This window comes from Sphaeramia orbicularis, chromosome 10 (genome assembly GCF_902148855.1).
Source record: "Sphaeramia orbicularis chromosome 10, fSphaOr1.1, whole genome shotgun sequence".
In the NCBI taxonomy this organism is placed as follows: domain Eukaryota; kingdom Metazoa; phylum Chordata; class Actinopteri; order Kurtiformes; family Apogonidae; genus Sphaeramia; species Sphaeramia orbicularis.
The window spans coordinates 51,605,930-51,622,867 of record NC_043966.1 but is presented as its reverse complement, the minus strand read 5'-3'; the positions used below and the strand labels follow the sequence as shown (position 1 = coordinate 51,622,867).

The following is a 16,938-nucleotide window of genomic DNA, read 5'->3' as shown; positions in this document are numbered from 1 at the left end:
CAGAACCACAGTGCTGCAGTTTCAGCTTCAGTTTGTCATTTCTTTTATGAATTGTGATCGTCTCCAAACTCACCACACATTTTTTATTAGTAATTTTTTTTTTTATCAATTACTAGGAATTTCAGGCGACCCCATTTGAATTTCAGGCAACCCCACATGGGGTCTCGACCCCAAGGTTGAAAAACACTGAGCTAAGGGGTGAATTGGGATTGGGCCTAAATCCCGGAGACCAAGTCCTTGTGAATACGTGTGCTTCCTGCTGCAGGCAGGGGAACGCTGCTATGTTCAGGCCTCTCCTGGAGGACCAAACATTAATCCAAGTGGGTCATTTAGAGAAAAAAATATAGAGTTGGGCAAAAAGGGAAGGGCGTAATATAGTGAAAGTCACTGATGGGAGTGCAGCAGCAGAGCACTGCAGTCCACTTAGAGTTTGACCAAGTGTTCAGGATCACTGCAGCCACTTTGAGTTTACTTTCATGACATTTAATGAGTCCATCACAACACAAACACAACTTTTCTAGTACAAACACCCCTAAACATTTAAGCAACATTATGTCCAAACATCTGCATTAACGTGTTCTGCTAGTACAAACCTTTTCCTGAATCCATTTTTATTTTAGATGTGTAGGTCTGGATAATATGGACCAAAAGTCATGTCTCAGTGTCTTTAAGTTGAACAGTAACATAAAACATTCAACAAAGTGCATGATATTATCTACAGGACTGTTCGACTCCGGATGTAAACAGCATCTGTCCAAATCTGTTTAGTTTATTATGAAAATGCAGTGAGAAAATTCAGTTAGGTTGTGTGTCAACAGGGATCTGCTTTGTGTAACGCAACTTCAACCTAGGGCTGGGCAACATGGTTGGAAAAATAGGATGAAAGTTTTCATATCATTCAACATCAATTATTTATTAATCAATTAATTTTGAATATTTTTTGCGATTAAAGGGTGTTTTTAGGTGCTGGCAATTATTTGTAGTTTGAAGTTACTTGTAAAAGATGTAAGTGAATTACAAAGCAACAAGACGAAAGCCATGAATGAGAAGCAACAGGACAATAGTGACAAGACATCGAGATGAGAGCAACGATAAAAGTAAAAGATAACAAAACATGAAAAAGATGAGACAAGATAGAAAGTCCACAAAAGATACAAAACAAAAACAATGCAAAAGACGCAACAACAACCCCAAAATAAATACAACGATGAAACTAGGGCTGTTAGAAAATATTGGAAATGCAATATATTGCGATATTTCATTTCACAAAACTGTATCGATGTTTAAAAGTACTGTATCAATATTTTTAGGTATTTATTCAAATGCAGATATTGTGGAGGTTCCTTTCTGTTTTTTTTTTTTGTTTTCTTTATTGATTCTATTTTAATTATTATTATTAAACACTCTTTTATTGCATAATGTTCGTTCCTTTGTTGGGATTGCACAAAAATAATGTTCTGATGTTAGCTCTGAACTAATAGAATATGAACATTTAAACAGGATCTTAAACTGTAATGTCTGTAAAATAGAATTTAAGTTTTAACCCAATCCCAATTATAGCATTAGATCCTGTTCTGATCAAATAAAAATGTGTTTTGTATTTGTGCAGATTTCTGGTGTAATTCAATTGTTCGAGGAAATAATCATTTAAAAAAAAGAAACAAACAAAAAATTGCCCTTTTAACAGTATCATATGTCGTGATATGTTGTATCGTGATCCTAGTATTGTGATTTTGTATTGTATCGCCAGATTCTTGCTAATACACACCCCTAGATGAAACAAGACAACTAATTAACAACACAAGAGGACATGATAAAAAAGATGAAAATAATGGAAAACACAGAAGGACAAAACTGACATAAGATGCAACAATACAAAAAAACAATGAAAAACAAACAAGAACACTAAACTATTCCAAGATGAAACTGTCATGTGCTCATGGATATTGTGACTTGGTCCTTATTTTATTCATTTGTTCATGAAGAATAAATGAGTGGAATCAGGGGTTTTATTCCACATGTGATAATTGTCATAATATTAAATTATCTTGCAATATTTTTTGTTTTATCACCTACATTACACTATGTCACATACACAGATTGTCAAACTCTGCATGTATGCGAAAACACAAACCCACTGCCCAGCCCTAAGTGCACACAGGATATCTGTCCATGTAAACACACCATCACTACACCACCAAACTCACACCTCTGAGAACTGAACACTACCTCTACTCATACAACACCTTTCAGACTTCAGTAGAAGGTGCTCCAGACTGTGGACCCCCGTAATACTAGCTCTCGGTTTAAGGTGAAGCACTGGTTTTTCTGATGAAACGTTGAATTTGATTCTGGTGAGAAGACGCCATGGATCTGGTGGTGTCTGTCCGAGGTTGTTCTGATGTTAGTGGTTAATTACAAAAACTCTGCTGTATATTGACTCCAGGGGTCTCAAACTCATTTTCTTTCAGGTTCCACATTCAGCCTGATTTGACCTCAAGTGGGCCGAACCAGTAAAATAATAGCATAATAACCTATAAATAATGACAACTCCAAATTTTTGTCTGTTTTTGTGCAAAAAAAACCCCATTAAATTGTGAAAATACTTACTTTTAAAAACTACCCAAACAAAAAAGATGTGAATGACCTGAAAAAACTGAAATTTCTCAAGAAAAATAAGTGCAATTTTAACAATAATTATGCCTCAACTTCTCATTTATACATGTGCGTTATCAGGCAGAAAATTGTTGAAATTGTGCTTCATTTTCTTTAGACATTTCAGGTTGTTCATATTTGTTCAGGTTATTCACATTTTATTGTTACAGGATAGTTTGTAAATGTAAATATTTTCATAATTTAATGTTATTTTTTGCACTTTCAAGTTGTCATGATTTATAGGCATAATGTAATTTTTTTTTTCGCATCAAACCGAGAAAAAAATCTGGAGTCATTCTTTTTTGTTGATTATTCTGCTGTTATTTTTTGACTGTAGATCCTATTGGTCTGTATGTGGAACCTGAACTAAAATGACTTCGACAGCCTTGACTGTGGAATTTTTGCACTTTGCAAATTCATCCCACGGGCCAGATTGGAACCTTTGGCGGGCCGCATTTGGCCCCTGGGACGCATGTTTGAGACCCCTGATTTAGACTAATTTACAGTAAGATCAAACCACGTGTTGGCCCTGCCCACAGGATTTTGGTGAAACTGAAGAGGCGTGAACGTGGTGTTGGTGTCCTTCGACCTAGTTCAGCTCCTGAGGCTCAGATGTTGGGACTGAGGCTTCAGGGTCCTCTGACAGAGCGTCGGTGCCACCGTCTCCTCCTCCATATTTAGCCTTTAAAGAACGTCCTAAGAACAGCCAGTACTCTTTACGGATGGTGTCCTTGTCTTGTGCTAGGAGTTCACAGATCTTTAAGAGGAGAATAAAGCACAACATTAACTTGGGCTCCTTTCAACAACTGGTCCAATTCCAAACTTTGACACACTGAGCCTGTTTACACGACCATAAAAATCCATTAACTGTTATGCTGCGTTTCCACTATGTGGAACCAGCTCGGCTCGGCTCGGTATTCCTGGAGAGCATTTCCATTACAAGATACTACTGACTTTACAGTACCTGGATGCAGCATGTTACTTCCGTGTCGTCTGTTCAGAGAGCTGCTGATAAACTCGCTTGTTGCGTGTTGTCTCGTCTGAATTTTTACATCTGCCACCAAAGACTGAATCTCCTCGACCGACCATGGTGTAGTTTTGGGCTGTTATCATGTGGATTAATGTACCGCTATATTTACTGTCCACTTCCGCATCTGTTTGTCGTAAAACGGCGGGTCACAGAGAAAACTGTCTGACCAATCAGTGGTCTGCAGTGTGTACACGTCATGTTTTAGTATCTGGTCCCCAGTCCTGGAACCTTGGTGGAGGTCATAACAAAAAAGTAGTACTGGGTTCCAGATTCCAGGTCCTTTTTCGTAATGGAAACGCAAAAAAGGCCGAGTTGAATCGAGTCGAGTCAAGCTGATACCATGTAGTGGAAACAGGGCATTAGTAATCAGATAATTATAATAATCAGATCTGATGCGTTTACATGCACTTCAGGAATACGATAATCGATAAACCCTGGTTTAGATGCTCCAGTCCATTCTTTCAGAGTATGTATGTACATAGTAGGGATGCACCGATACCACTTTTTTCCAGACTGAGTACAAGTACTTACATTTGAGTACTTGCCAATACTGAGTACCGATACGAGTACTTCATAATTCCATTCCAGTTGTTAGTTCCTTTTGTAAATGTACTTTATTGTCGTTGTCATTAGTCTGACTGGAACAAAGTGCTGCTACTGACATTTAATGTGTTGGAATGAGCGTTTGTCAATTAATCCACCAGGGGGCACTGCTCTGAATTACCCATACTGGACAAATACCACGAAGAAGAGGAAAGTTTAATGAGAAGAAGAAAGTCAGTAATAACAAACCTGGAGATGACAGAGGTAACACTAACGTGATACTAATATTGCAGCGTTTTTTCTGGTAAGGTTTAAAAGTTTAGCATCAGCAGGAGGAGAAAAGAGAAACGAGCGATAAGTTTCATTTTTCACTTCCGCTGGTGGTGGTCTGCACCGCTCCGTACCTCCATAGTATTATCAGTAGGATGGAAACCGGCCCAGCCCTGGGTAGTTGTCCTAAATGTGTCAGTAGTTTTTTTCTAACTCACACAGTGGCTCTTTGAACAGATCCTCTACCTCCACGGTTCCCGCCGGTACTCTCCATCTGGGTACTCATCCTCCAGCACCTGGAAAACGGATGGAATGTACGCAGAGGACGGACAGAACGCTGCGTCTGTATCCGTCTGTGTCTTTAACGTTACTTGCAGTCAGCGTTACTTTTATCACCGTCATTTATTTTGAAAAATCTCCACACTCCTAACACATTATTCCTCCTCCTCGTACCTGCTGCACTGAACTGTGAATGTCACACGGCCGTAAGAGGTATTGGTGCATTTGTATCGGATTACTTTTACGAGTACGAATACAAGTACACACACTGAGTATCGGAGCCGATGCCTGAATCGGTGCATCCCTAGTACATAGTGATGGTAGAATCAAACTTCCTGTTATTTTTTTCCACTCATGTTTGAATACATAACTGTTTTCTATGATTTTTTTATTTTTAACACGTTCAGATGTGAAAGAACAGAACAGATCAGATCAACTTGCACACATGAAGGAAGACATCAGAGTACTGGGGACAAATCCAGGTGTGTTAATCTGATTTCTCATGATCAGATTACTGCTGTTATCTGATCAAACAGATCAGATTAGACTGTTTACATGATCTCTTGGATAATCTAACTGCAGAAATCAGATAATGACAGGCGCATTAGTGTGCATGTAAATGGGCTCACTGATGAGGTCGGACTGTCACTTACTTCTAGAGCCTTCTTTAAACTGATCTTCTGTTCTTCTTCATCTATGTTCTCCTTTTGACTGCTGCTCTCCAAGGAGTCTTCATAGCAGTCAAACAGAAAAGCTAAGAGGTAAGGTGAGCAGTGGGTCTCCTTCAGTTCCAGGACCTTTTCCAACAGACCCGGCTGAGTCGACAGACCTCGGTCCTGAAGCATCCTGGGAAAAAGGAAAGCGTGGCAGTGAGCCTTTATTTTTAATAACTCAATCTCCACTTGAGTTGTAATTTTTATGTGAATATTTGAAATATACCAATCACTCAGACACAGTCTCATAGGGGTTTTATGACCTACCCTTTCAAATAGTTCCATGCACTTTCATTGTGGGGTGCCTTCCTAATCTGGTTCAGACAGTACCTTTGACAAAAAGACAACAATTTCACCAAAACATTCACCATCCAACACTCAGAGGTTCTGCAGGATTCTACAACTTTCATTGAGCTTTGTACAAACACGTAATTGGATTTAGGACCTAGTTGTTAGTACTGAGTTAACTGCACTTCGTTTGGACTTGACTGATCCTGACTTCCTACTAGATTAGAGTTAGAACGAAAGGAGATTTTTTACAATAGTTTTACAGTATTAGTAAAAGTTACAGCAAGCCTTAAATTAAAGGAAAACAATATAATTTTGTTAAATGAATCCTTGAAACCATTTTTAATGTAACCAATACCACAGGACACAAAATATGAGGAACCGTATGTTGTCATTAGAGCCCGACCTGATCAACATCGGTCAATATGTAACTGATGTATGAACTATTTTGCTGCGCTCTGCTCCAGTGTGTGTGTGTGTTCTGCCCGGACAGTTAGAGGAATAGGAAAGCCTGTTCACTTTCACTTTGACAGTCATGGACCGCTCCCCCTGCTCCCCACAATCACAAACCACTATCCCCCCTGTCTTACCAACTATTCACCCCCCACCCCCATCTGTGTGCTTCCTGTGTACCTCACAATTTCATTCTGCAGCTGCGCCTGGGTATTAATACTGTATATTAATACTGTATATTATCCACCCTAAGTTTGACAAATGCAGCTATAGACAAATTTAAAAGTAGGCGGAGCTTACTAATACCCCCTCCCAGTCATACAGTACTGCTCACTGATAATTTTGAATCTAAACTTTCAATCTTTTGAAAATCCTTTCAAAAATTTGTAAAAAAATGCAAAAATTGAAAGGCACATGTAAAAAACATACTCGTGTGAGATTTGAGAAGAATCGAGTGAACGGTGTCCGAAAAATCAGTTAAGTTGAAATTTTCAAAAATTAGTAAAAAAATCCACAAATTCAGTCCTCAAACTGTCTGCTGCACCTCTACTGGTGGTAAAGAACCTGTGACAAATTTCAAAAGAATTGGGTGAGTAGTGTCTGAGAAATCGGTTGGACAAAAATCTTGGGTGAATAAACTGACAGACAGAAGGTGTAACAATAACTACATACAGTAGTTGCAGTTTTCGAACCGTGGGACACCGTGAAATGTCGTAAGGCTTGGGACCCCACATGCTTCCAAGACATGACGGACGTGTATGTTAGGTGAATTCTACGGTCAGTATCCTTAACCATGATACCTTTCAGACCAAGGTTATTATAGTTAATGAAAACTAACGAAATGATGAAAACTAGAATTGTAAAAACATTTTCGTTAACTGAAATACATAAAACTATAATTAAAAGAAAAAAAACCATAACTAACTGAAACTGTATTGTGTGTTTACAAAACTAACTAAAACGTATAAAAATTATGGATAAAATTCCCTTCGTTTTCATCTTTGTCAATGTCGGATTGATACGAAATCGATTTATTTCCCTCAAGCAATTTTAGCTGGTGGCACCATATGATATTTAACGGTCCGTCACTTGTGGTCAGTTGTTGTTTAGTCGTCTTCTCATCCCCACTCTACCTGGAAACATGGAGACTAAAGTTGGGAGAAAGCAAAGTCCTGTCTGGGATTTATTTGACTACAACGGCGAAGAAGATAAAAGATATGAAAAAACTAAAACTAAACTAAAACTAAGCATTTAGAAAATAATGAAAACTAATAAAACTAGCAAACCTGCTCTAAAAACCAATTAAAAGTAACTGAATTAGAGAAAAACAAATCAAAACTAAATAAAACTAAACTATAAGGAAAAATCCAAAGCTATTGTAACCTTGTTTCAGACTGGTTTTAATCAGTCCACAGGGGCCTTTTGTGGCAGCCCACTCCTCTACAAACACACCTGCTGTGTGTACAGTACAATAATAACCCTTTTTAACTATAAAAAAAAAAACCCACTTTGTCCCTGTCATTATCGTATTTAACACATTTTGAGCCTAATATTAAGTCTGTGTTCAGAAAATGTCTAGTATAACATGTTGATTTTAGTGATGAAACTCTCAGACCAAATCCTGACATTTTTAAAGACTTCTGCCTCAAAGTTCAGACTAGACCCAGTAAAGACAGATGCTCTTTCCTTCGTTTCCTTCTTCAGCCCAGACAGATGCTCTTTCCTTCTCTAAACCCTTCAGAGAGCTCCTGAGGCAATAAGCTGGGAGGACTTAAGAAAGTGAAGAGAGTCTGAAGCAGAGGACAGAATGGAGGAAAGACACATTCTCCAAACTCTGGATGACAGTAAGTGAATGGAACACTACAGATTAGTCTGTAGGAGAATGTTTGGTAGTTATTTCCCTCCTGTTTGTTTTTCTTTTTAGATTATTGTCTTAATTAGACAGAGTCAGTAGAGACTAGGGCTGTAAGAAAATATCAGTTCTGCAATATATTGCGATATTCAGGGGTTGGACAAAATAATGGAAACACCTTAAAAAATCAACAAAATATAATTTAATATGGTGTAGGTCCGCCTTTTGCGGCAATTACAGCCTCAATTCTCCGAGGTATTGATTCATACAACTTGTGAATTGTTTCCAAAGGAATTTTAAGCCATTCTTCAGTTAGAATACCCTCCAACTCTTTTAGAGACGATGGCGGTGGAAATCGACGTCTTACTTGAATCTCTAAAACTGACCATAAATGCTCAATAATGTTGAGGTCTGGGGACTGTGCCGGCCATACGAGATGCTCAACTTCATTCGAATGTTCCTCATGCCATTCTTTAACAATTCTAGCTGTATGGATCGGGGCATTATCATCTTGAGGTGAAGGTGTTTCCATTATTTTGTCCAACCCCTGTTTCATTTCACAATACTGTACTGATATTCAAAAGTAGTGTATTGATATTTTTAAGTATTTATTCAAATGCAGATATTGTGGAGGTTCATTTTCATTTTTTTTTAAATATTTTATTTATTATTATTTAATATTCTTATTCAATAAAGTTAGTTCCTTTGTTGGGATTGCACAAAAATACGGTTCTGATGTTCATTCTGAACTAATAGAATATTAACATTTGAACAGGATCTTAAACTGTAATGTCTGTAAAACATAATTTCAGTTTGAACACAGGAACATTTTGTGATATAACATTAGATCCTGTTCTGATCAAATAAAAATGTGTTTAGTATTTGTGCAGATTTCTGGTGTAATTCAATTCTTCAAGGAAATAATCATTTAAAAAAAAGAAACAAACAAAAAATGGCCTTTTTAACAGTATCATGATATATTGTGATATATCGTATCGTGATCCTAGTGTTGTGATTTGTATCGTATCGCCAGATTCATGCCAATACACAGCCCTAGTAGAGACAGGAGTGTAGAGCTGAGGTGTCCATACATGTCCATGTCAGTGTCCATACATTAAAGACCACCACTCAGGACACTCCCATTTCTCTCCTATTATTGTCAAGTAGCTAACTAAATGTACTAATTAACTAAATGAACTACATAACTAAATTAACTAAAGTTACTAGTAGCCAATAAATGTAACTTTCCCATGTGTTAGATGGCATAAATAGGCTTCAGTCCAAGTTCATTTGTGATCACCCAATCAGAGCTTTAAAGTGAGTGTCACACCTCATAAATGGTTATTATGGACCTAAACTGATAGATTTCCTTTTTTGTCTTTTCTTACATAGAGGTGCTCCAAGACATTTCTGGAATCACTCTTAAGATATGACTCCTTGTTAGAAATACTTAATAATATTCTGACAGTGGTTGTGAACAACAGATATTTGGATTTGAAATGCTTTTAAGAACCACAAAATAACATGTTATGCAACATGTCTGTAGTAGCTGTTTTTCATTTTTGTTGGAACAACAGCTTCTTTCATCACTATTAATGGTCCATATAATCTAATAACGTTTAAACAATTTAGGAATAAAACACTGTGGATAACACTTTACAACAAGGCTACATTAACTAGCATTAGTTAATGTATCAATAATACAAGTAAGTATTTATTAACAGTGTTCATGCCAACTATGGTATAAAAAAAAGTTACAATAACCTGTTGCTGACATTTATTACAGTTTACATATTAATTAACTAATATCAGTAAAGTAGTAGTGTTAATGAAAATATGTCAAGTTCAGTTCAAACCCATTCTGATGAAAACTGTTTTAATAAATATAGTAAATGCTTAAAGATAAAGTTATCACTTTTAATTCATAAGAGAAATTCAGTTAGACACCATTGGAAAATAATTACACACATTATTCAACTGATTAACATAAATTAATGCTTATTTCTGCATTAACTAAAGTTGATTAAAGTTGCCTTATTGTAAAGTGTTATTAAAAAGTCTACTAAACATCATATAAGACACAATGAAAATGTCTTTGTTTGGATTCAGAAAGTGTAAATATACAGTCTGTGGTAAAAGTGAGTAGATGAAGTGTCGTTTCCTGTGTTTGTGGCTTACGTACTGAATCTCTCTGTCCAGTACGCCTGCGTCAGAGAAGCCTGTGGTGTGTGAAATGACAAAATGCCTCTGGTTCCACGCAGAGTTATTCCTCACGTCTTCTTCCAGGAGATTTTCCACAAACTCCAGCTCGCTTTCCCACAGTTTGTACTCCTGGAGGAAGACAGAGACACATGTTGGCTGTGTTGTTTGTGTCACTGGTGTTTACAGTGTATGCCTCTGCCAGGTAAGTAACTATTTCTGACCAGATTCAAAGCGCACACAGCACCCAACAACCAGGATCAGAGTGAAGGCGTTTGTCTGGCACAGAGGCTGACTGTGGGCACAGAACTGGATCTTGTTTCTCCCTCCTGAAGCCAGAACTGGACTAAGAGTGAAGCCTCCTACCTGAATGACCCACTGTCTGTGCTGCCATGCGTGGTAGTTCTTCGCATCTTGGCTGAGAATGTCTGCAATGAACTCCAGCTCCTCTGAGGGGTCGTTCAACCACTCTACCACCATACGTCTGTGATGCCTGGAAAAGCAGTTCACCAAACTCAGGATGGGGAACCATTTCATATTTAGTTCCAATGTTTTCACTCAATATTTAGTTTCAACACAAATATTTGAGCACAATTTCCCTTATTTCTACAAACCTAAGAACAAAACAACTTAATACAGCTTTAATACAGTACACATAAAGTTGCATATATCCTCCACAGATTGAATCCAGCTGAAGGAAATCATGTAATTTATCCTTTTTATAAAATTACATGGTTTCCTTCCTTCTCTTAAATGTTTTTTTTTTTTTGATACATTCAACCCAAGGTCTCTGACATGTACTTGTTTTACTCTGCAGAAAAATATTCATAAATGAAAGCAAAATATGGGTTTGACACATGCATTTGTAAAATGCTAACAGCAAAAAACCATCACAATCACTTTCCACTTGTAACTTGATTCCATGTACTTTCCTACACTGAAAAACTTTTACCCTTTCCTCCAGTCAAAACTAATGCGCATATTTTCTAAAAGGATATTTTCCCCAATTTTTTTTTAAGAGATATTAATATGACCTGTGTTTCACAAAATGTCTTACAAGAACACAAACATAACACATGACAACATGAAATTGTAGATGCAATGGATCAACTAATTAAAAAATTGTAGCAGTGATGCCACATTGAAGTAGTAAACTTCAAATAACAGTAGTAACCAAGCTGTTAGACACCCAGAGCTTATATATCTAATGCTGTTTCAGGTGCTTTTTCATTACACAAGGCAATGATGGACGTGTGTGAATTGAGGTCTGACATTATTCTTTTCTGAAGTTCCAGTTTTCAAAAACTCTTATATTTATTTTTAAAACTCTCTGGAGCACCCCGTGCCTCCCCTGGTCAGACATGTATCACATAGACTCAAGCCTTTCCACTAGGGATGTCCCATTCCTATCTACAAATCAGTATCGGCTGCCAATCTGGAATTTTTTAGATGATCGGATTGGATTTAGTCACAAGATCGGGTCGATCCAGGGGGACACAGACACACACACACACAAACGTTCTGCTCCCTCAAGTTAAAGTTTCTGAAAGTAGGAAAAAGCTGCAAAACAGTGGGAGGCTTACGGGAACTAGCAAACGCTTGTACTCTTTATGAGGTCTGGTTGTGATGCGCGAGTCGGGTCTTTTTCAACCCGCAGGGCTTTTGTGGAATTATTTGACCAGCCCCAACCCGACCCGCGAGGAACCCACTTCACATCACTAACGCACAGCACCGAACAACTGTGGCAAACATAAGGTTCTAATTTGTCCCACAGTATGAATTTGGAAAGTGCAAAAATGATACTAAAGTTATTAAGAGTCAAAGGTGTCATAGATGTTTTAGTTCAGGTTCCACATTCAGACCAACTATGATCTACAGTAAAATAATAGCATACTAACCTTGAAATAACGACTCCAAATTTAAATCAAAATTCCACTGTAAGAAGTCCGTATCGGTATTGGCAAAACTAATCCCAAAAAAAATCAGATTGGAAACAAAAAAATCCAGATCGGGACATCACTACTTTCCACAGCAGCCAATTCCAGTCCAACCTGAGGTCATGTGCTGCATGTCAGTCACATGACCTCTTTTCTCACAGTTTATTTGTCTCTTTCTACCTGCACTGGCCAATAAAGGCACAGAAGCTCAAAAACAATGTCTTAAACACACATGGAGGAAGATTTCCGTCAAACATCCCTGATGGTGTGGACTGGGCCTTAGACCGGATCTCGTGAACTGAATCATTTGTCCTGACACCCTCTGTAGTCTGCTTCGGACGCTTGGTAACTCATTAGAAGACACAAAAGCTTCAGATGAAGTGTTTACCTGCATGTCTTCAGCTTGTGTTAACCACAGCATTTATTTCAGTCATTAAACCAAAAACCCATTGAAATAAAACTCAATTTCAACTGGGAAGTTCAAAACCTTAACTCACTTTTGGGTTTTAAAATTTACTTAAGTAGCACTGAACAAGGTCTTTGGAGACCATTATGAAGCTGACCTATGACCTTTTGCATATCAAATGTCACCATGCGTAAAATTCTGCCATAATACTGACCTCATTCATTCTTGAATTATTGTCAGACCTTGACATGTGACCAAAGAGTTCTAATCAGTTCAACATTGAGTTTGTGCCGATTTGAAGACATTCCCTTGAGTCATTCCTTAGATTGTGTTCATGAATGTTAAGATGAAGACAATGCCGGAAACATATTAACATCAAAATCGAACAGTACTGTTTGCCATCACTCACCACACTTGGTAGTTTTTGGGCTGCTCTTCGATGATGGCTGTGATGTATCTCATCTCCTCCCTCAGGTCTTTTGCCAAAGCTTGCAGTAGAACTCGCCTGTAGTGCCTGGCAATTCCCAAAAATAACACATTAATCCACTATTTAGTTTTAGAGAATGCACTGACAATAGAAGAACCATAAACACATGCACTGTTTCTGTAAGACTGAAGGCAGATCATCGTCACATCTGAAGTACTATGGTTCTTCGTGATGCCAACATCTACACAGGACTTGTGGCCCAACACACAGGACACTCACCACACTGTGTAGTTTGCAGCATTTAGTTCGATGGCATCTGCTGTTAAGGCAAAAGCCCGCTCACTTCTCTCATCATTCTTCAGGAGAGCACGGAAATAGTCATAAACATCTGAGACTGTTGAAAGAAATGCATTTACATAAATTATGAGGATATATGCAGTTTACTAACAAACTTGGATTAGTGTAGGTTATCTGTTGAAATGTCTACAGCCTGAAAAACCTCAACAGCAGCTAATGTGGTTAAATACCAGTAAAATAACCCCAGGAGGAAATGCAGTTTGGCAAACTAAAAATACATTACAAAATGGGATTCATACCACTTTGTAAAAGAAGCTCAAGTCGACACAAATATAATCCAAAAAGTCACATGCCTGCAGTCAATATCACTCAGTTTCTATTGTGATTCAAGAGCTACCTGTTCAATTCCATTCATTTCAACACTTTAGTTAAGGGTATCTCAGTGTCCAGTCCTGCTTGGACACTGAAACAGATTCTTACAAAACTGCACCAAATATCAATTAACATGGTGAATTATTAAAAAATACCTAAAATTGCATTGGGGTTAATAAATATTAAACCCAAACTACTCCCTAGGACAGGAAATAGTGAACTCAAGTTTGAACACTCTTTAATTAAAAGGCATTATACTTGCGCATAAATATATATATATATATATATATATATATATATATATATACATACATACACTTACATACATACACATATATATGCACACACACACACACACACACACACACACAGTAGTGTGTAAAAAACTAAGGCCACTACCGAGTTTGTTTTTTCCTCAGGTCAAAATGTTTTCATATCAAAATAAAACCAGAATCTACAGGAAATATGTGAACAGCATGAAAAACTAACATTTCAGGGGGAAAAAAAACCCTGTTTCTACAGACCAAAGTGGCTAGTATTTAGTGTGACCTCCCTTTGCACTGAACAGGGCTTGAAGTCTTTAGTGCAGACAATATGAGATTTGCTACACTAATCTTCTGGTGAATAAGGCCAGAGGCCTGTATCACAAAGTAGGTTTAAGGGGTTAGAGAGGTAACTTCTGATACAACTCTGGATTTCCAGTATCACGAAGGTGGATTATATCCTACTGAGGTAAATCTCCATGGTAACTTAACCTACGGGTTATGTTGTAGATAGTGGATCAAATTGTATAAAAGTCCCACGTTCTTACTACTACTACTACTACTGATCAATTTTCCTTCCTGATTCCATTGGACCTGTGCAGACAGAAAGTCTGTGAAGAAAAGACTTGCACAGACTGTCTGAAGTCTTTGGTTTTCCTTTGTAGCCTTGGACTTCTTGATCTTATGAGATCTGACAGAAGACCCACAGTGCAACTCTTAATTGCGTTTTGCATTTGATCTTTACCTACTCTGACTTTTAACAGTGCCAGGATTACAGCTTCAAGAGGAACACTCAAACTGTCATAGACCACATCTACGCACCACATTAATATTTTGGAATATACAACTGTTACTACGTTGAGATCCACTTTTTCATTAATAATGTGATATCGATTTAAACACTAACTTACAGACTCACACAGTGGACAGCTGGTCATTCCTTTCCTTTCAGGCCTTGGCTGCCACCCCTGAGCTGCTTTTAGTCTGCTTTCTTATATTTCTTACATTTTTTACATTTGTTCTTCTAAGAGATATGCAGCTCTAACCCTGACCACATTTGTGGTTGGTCATCTAGTGCCAATTCCACCAGTTTTGTGTGAACACACTTATAAGTCACAGTTCTTGTGAGTCCGAAACCTCTGTGGATATTGACCAAATTGAGTACCACTTTCACACTTACTTTAATACTTAGGTGTTATCATTGACTCTAAACTCTGCTTCAAACAAGTAAAAAAAAACTGTAAACAATATGGCATTTAATTTATCCAATTTCAGATATCAGAAATAACTTGACACCTGAAACAGTCAAGCTGTACAGTATTTCAATGCAGTGGTCATTTCACACATGACCTTACTGCATGGCAAGCTGGGCACTGGCATGCAAAACCGCTCTAAAACCTGTTGAAACAGCATATAAACAAACTGAAAATTTTAGATTAAAAAACAGACACATCATCACTGCAGTAACCTAAAAAACGTAGAGCTGGGAAAATGTGATCAAATATGCAGACTATATCCTGGTCTTTAAACTCCGTGGATTAGCCCCTGCCCTGTTACAGGGATTTGTACAAATAACTCTAAACAGATGGACCAGAGTTAGTTCCAGAGGTGAGTGTTTAGTTCCATCTAGAAGAAGCGCTTTTGGACAGGCTGTTTTCAAACATTTAACACATTACCAAGCATCATCTGTGACCCGTCCACCCTCAACTCATTCACTTAAGATCTAAAATCAAGGTTACTGGACAATCAAACTTAAACTAAACTCATTTGGTACTCTGTAATTGTGTGTATGTGTTTATGTATACTGCAGTATAAATGTATGATGCGTTTAACTTGTCTACTGAACAAGTACACTGGATTGTACTGGTTTATGTGAACTAAGTTGTTTACATGTTATGGACTAAAGATGGAAATTTGCCGTGGCTATAATCTTACATATTTGCACGCATTGTGTTTTTTTAATATGCACTGTCCCTTTGAAAACATTTTTCTCAAAATAAACTTCAAATATGGATCAGACAAAACACGATTCTTGACCTGACCCTAAATCAACATTTTGTTTCATGAAAAGTGTGAAAAAAATTGCACAAATCGTATAACAAAGATTATTCCGCTGTTTTACAGATTCAAACTGCAACTCGTTTGCATCAATTAACATATTCCTGAATGTGTTTCTCCAGTTATACATGTTAGAGTTCTATTAAAGACACAAAGCAGTTGTCTTCAGCTCACAAAGTCATAAAATAATCGATTAAAGCCATAAGTGGTCCATAACATTATAAGAAGCCTAGACTTCATTTTTGGTCATATACTCGGCTCTAACGTGTAAAGTACAAGTTAAAATATCTCACATTTCTCAGAGTAAGCGATCTTCACTACAGGACTTGGTCCATCATCCTGGGGGACGGGTTCCAGGTCAGCCCAGTCCTTTCTATCCCTGAAACACACAAACAGGAGGTGGGTTTCCTTCAACGGTGCAAGAAACAGCTAATGTGGCTAACAGCTAGAGCTAATGATGCATGTAAAATACCACATAATTCACACTTTTCTAGCTAATACATTAACCTTAATATAATATTATATATGTGGAGTGATTCTGATTATAATGTCACTGTGATACATCTGACTTAAGTCTTTGATTTCATTAAAAGTTTTCAAACATTACTTATTATATATGCTGAAGTTCAGTTTCAGTTTGAGGCTAGCCATTAAGCTAGCTACCGCTCCCCAAACATTTAGAGAAAAGCTTTACCTATAGAACACATAACGAGTTGGGTCCGCCATATAATCATCCACAGGATGGTCTTCAACTTCACCATCAAATTCATTGTCTTCTTTCACTTCTACGGTTTCATTTAAAGTTTCCTCGACACCTGACATCGTTAAATCGTTAGTTAGCTTAATCGCCTGTGCCATCAGGAAGAAAGAAAATGTCATTTCCGGTCGGTGTGCCG

The 16,938-nt window shown here is 37.6% G+C and overlaps 1 protein-coding gene across 1 annotated transcript; it reads right to left on the bottom strand.

The window, feature by feature from the left end:
* Window positions 1-1,667: 1,667 nt before the first annotated feature.
* Window positions 1,668-16,917, bottom strand: fnta (farnesyltransferase, CAAX box, subunit alpha). Its single transcript, XM_030144884.1, has 10 exons — window positions 16,737-16,917; window positions 16,336-16,421; window positions 13,332-13,446; window positions 13,035-13,139; window positions 10,649-10,775; window positions 10,266-10,414; window positions 5,758-5,820; window positions 5,431-5,623; window positions 3,152-3,412; window positions 1,668-2,440 (listed from the first exon to the last, which is right to left on the bottom strand). Exons 1-9 carry the CDS (start codon window positions 16,898-16,900, stop codon window positions 3,245-3,247), a joined length of 1,170 nt encoding a protein of 389 aa, XP_030000744.1. The 5' UTR covers window positions 16,901-16,917; the 3' UTR covers window positions 1,668-2,440; window positions 3,152-3,244.
* Between the last annotated feature and the right edge of the window lie 21 nt (window positions 16,918-16,938).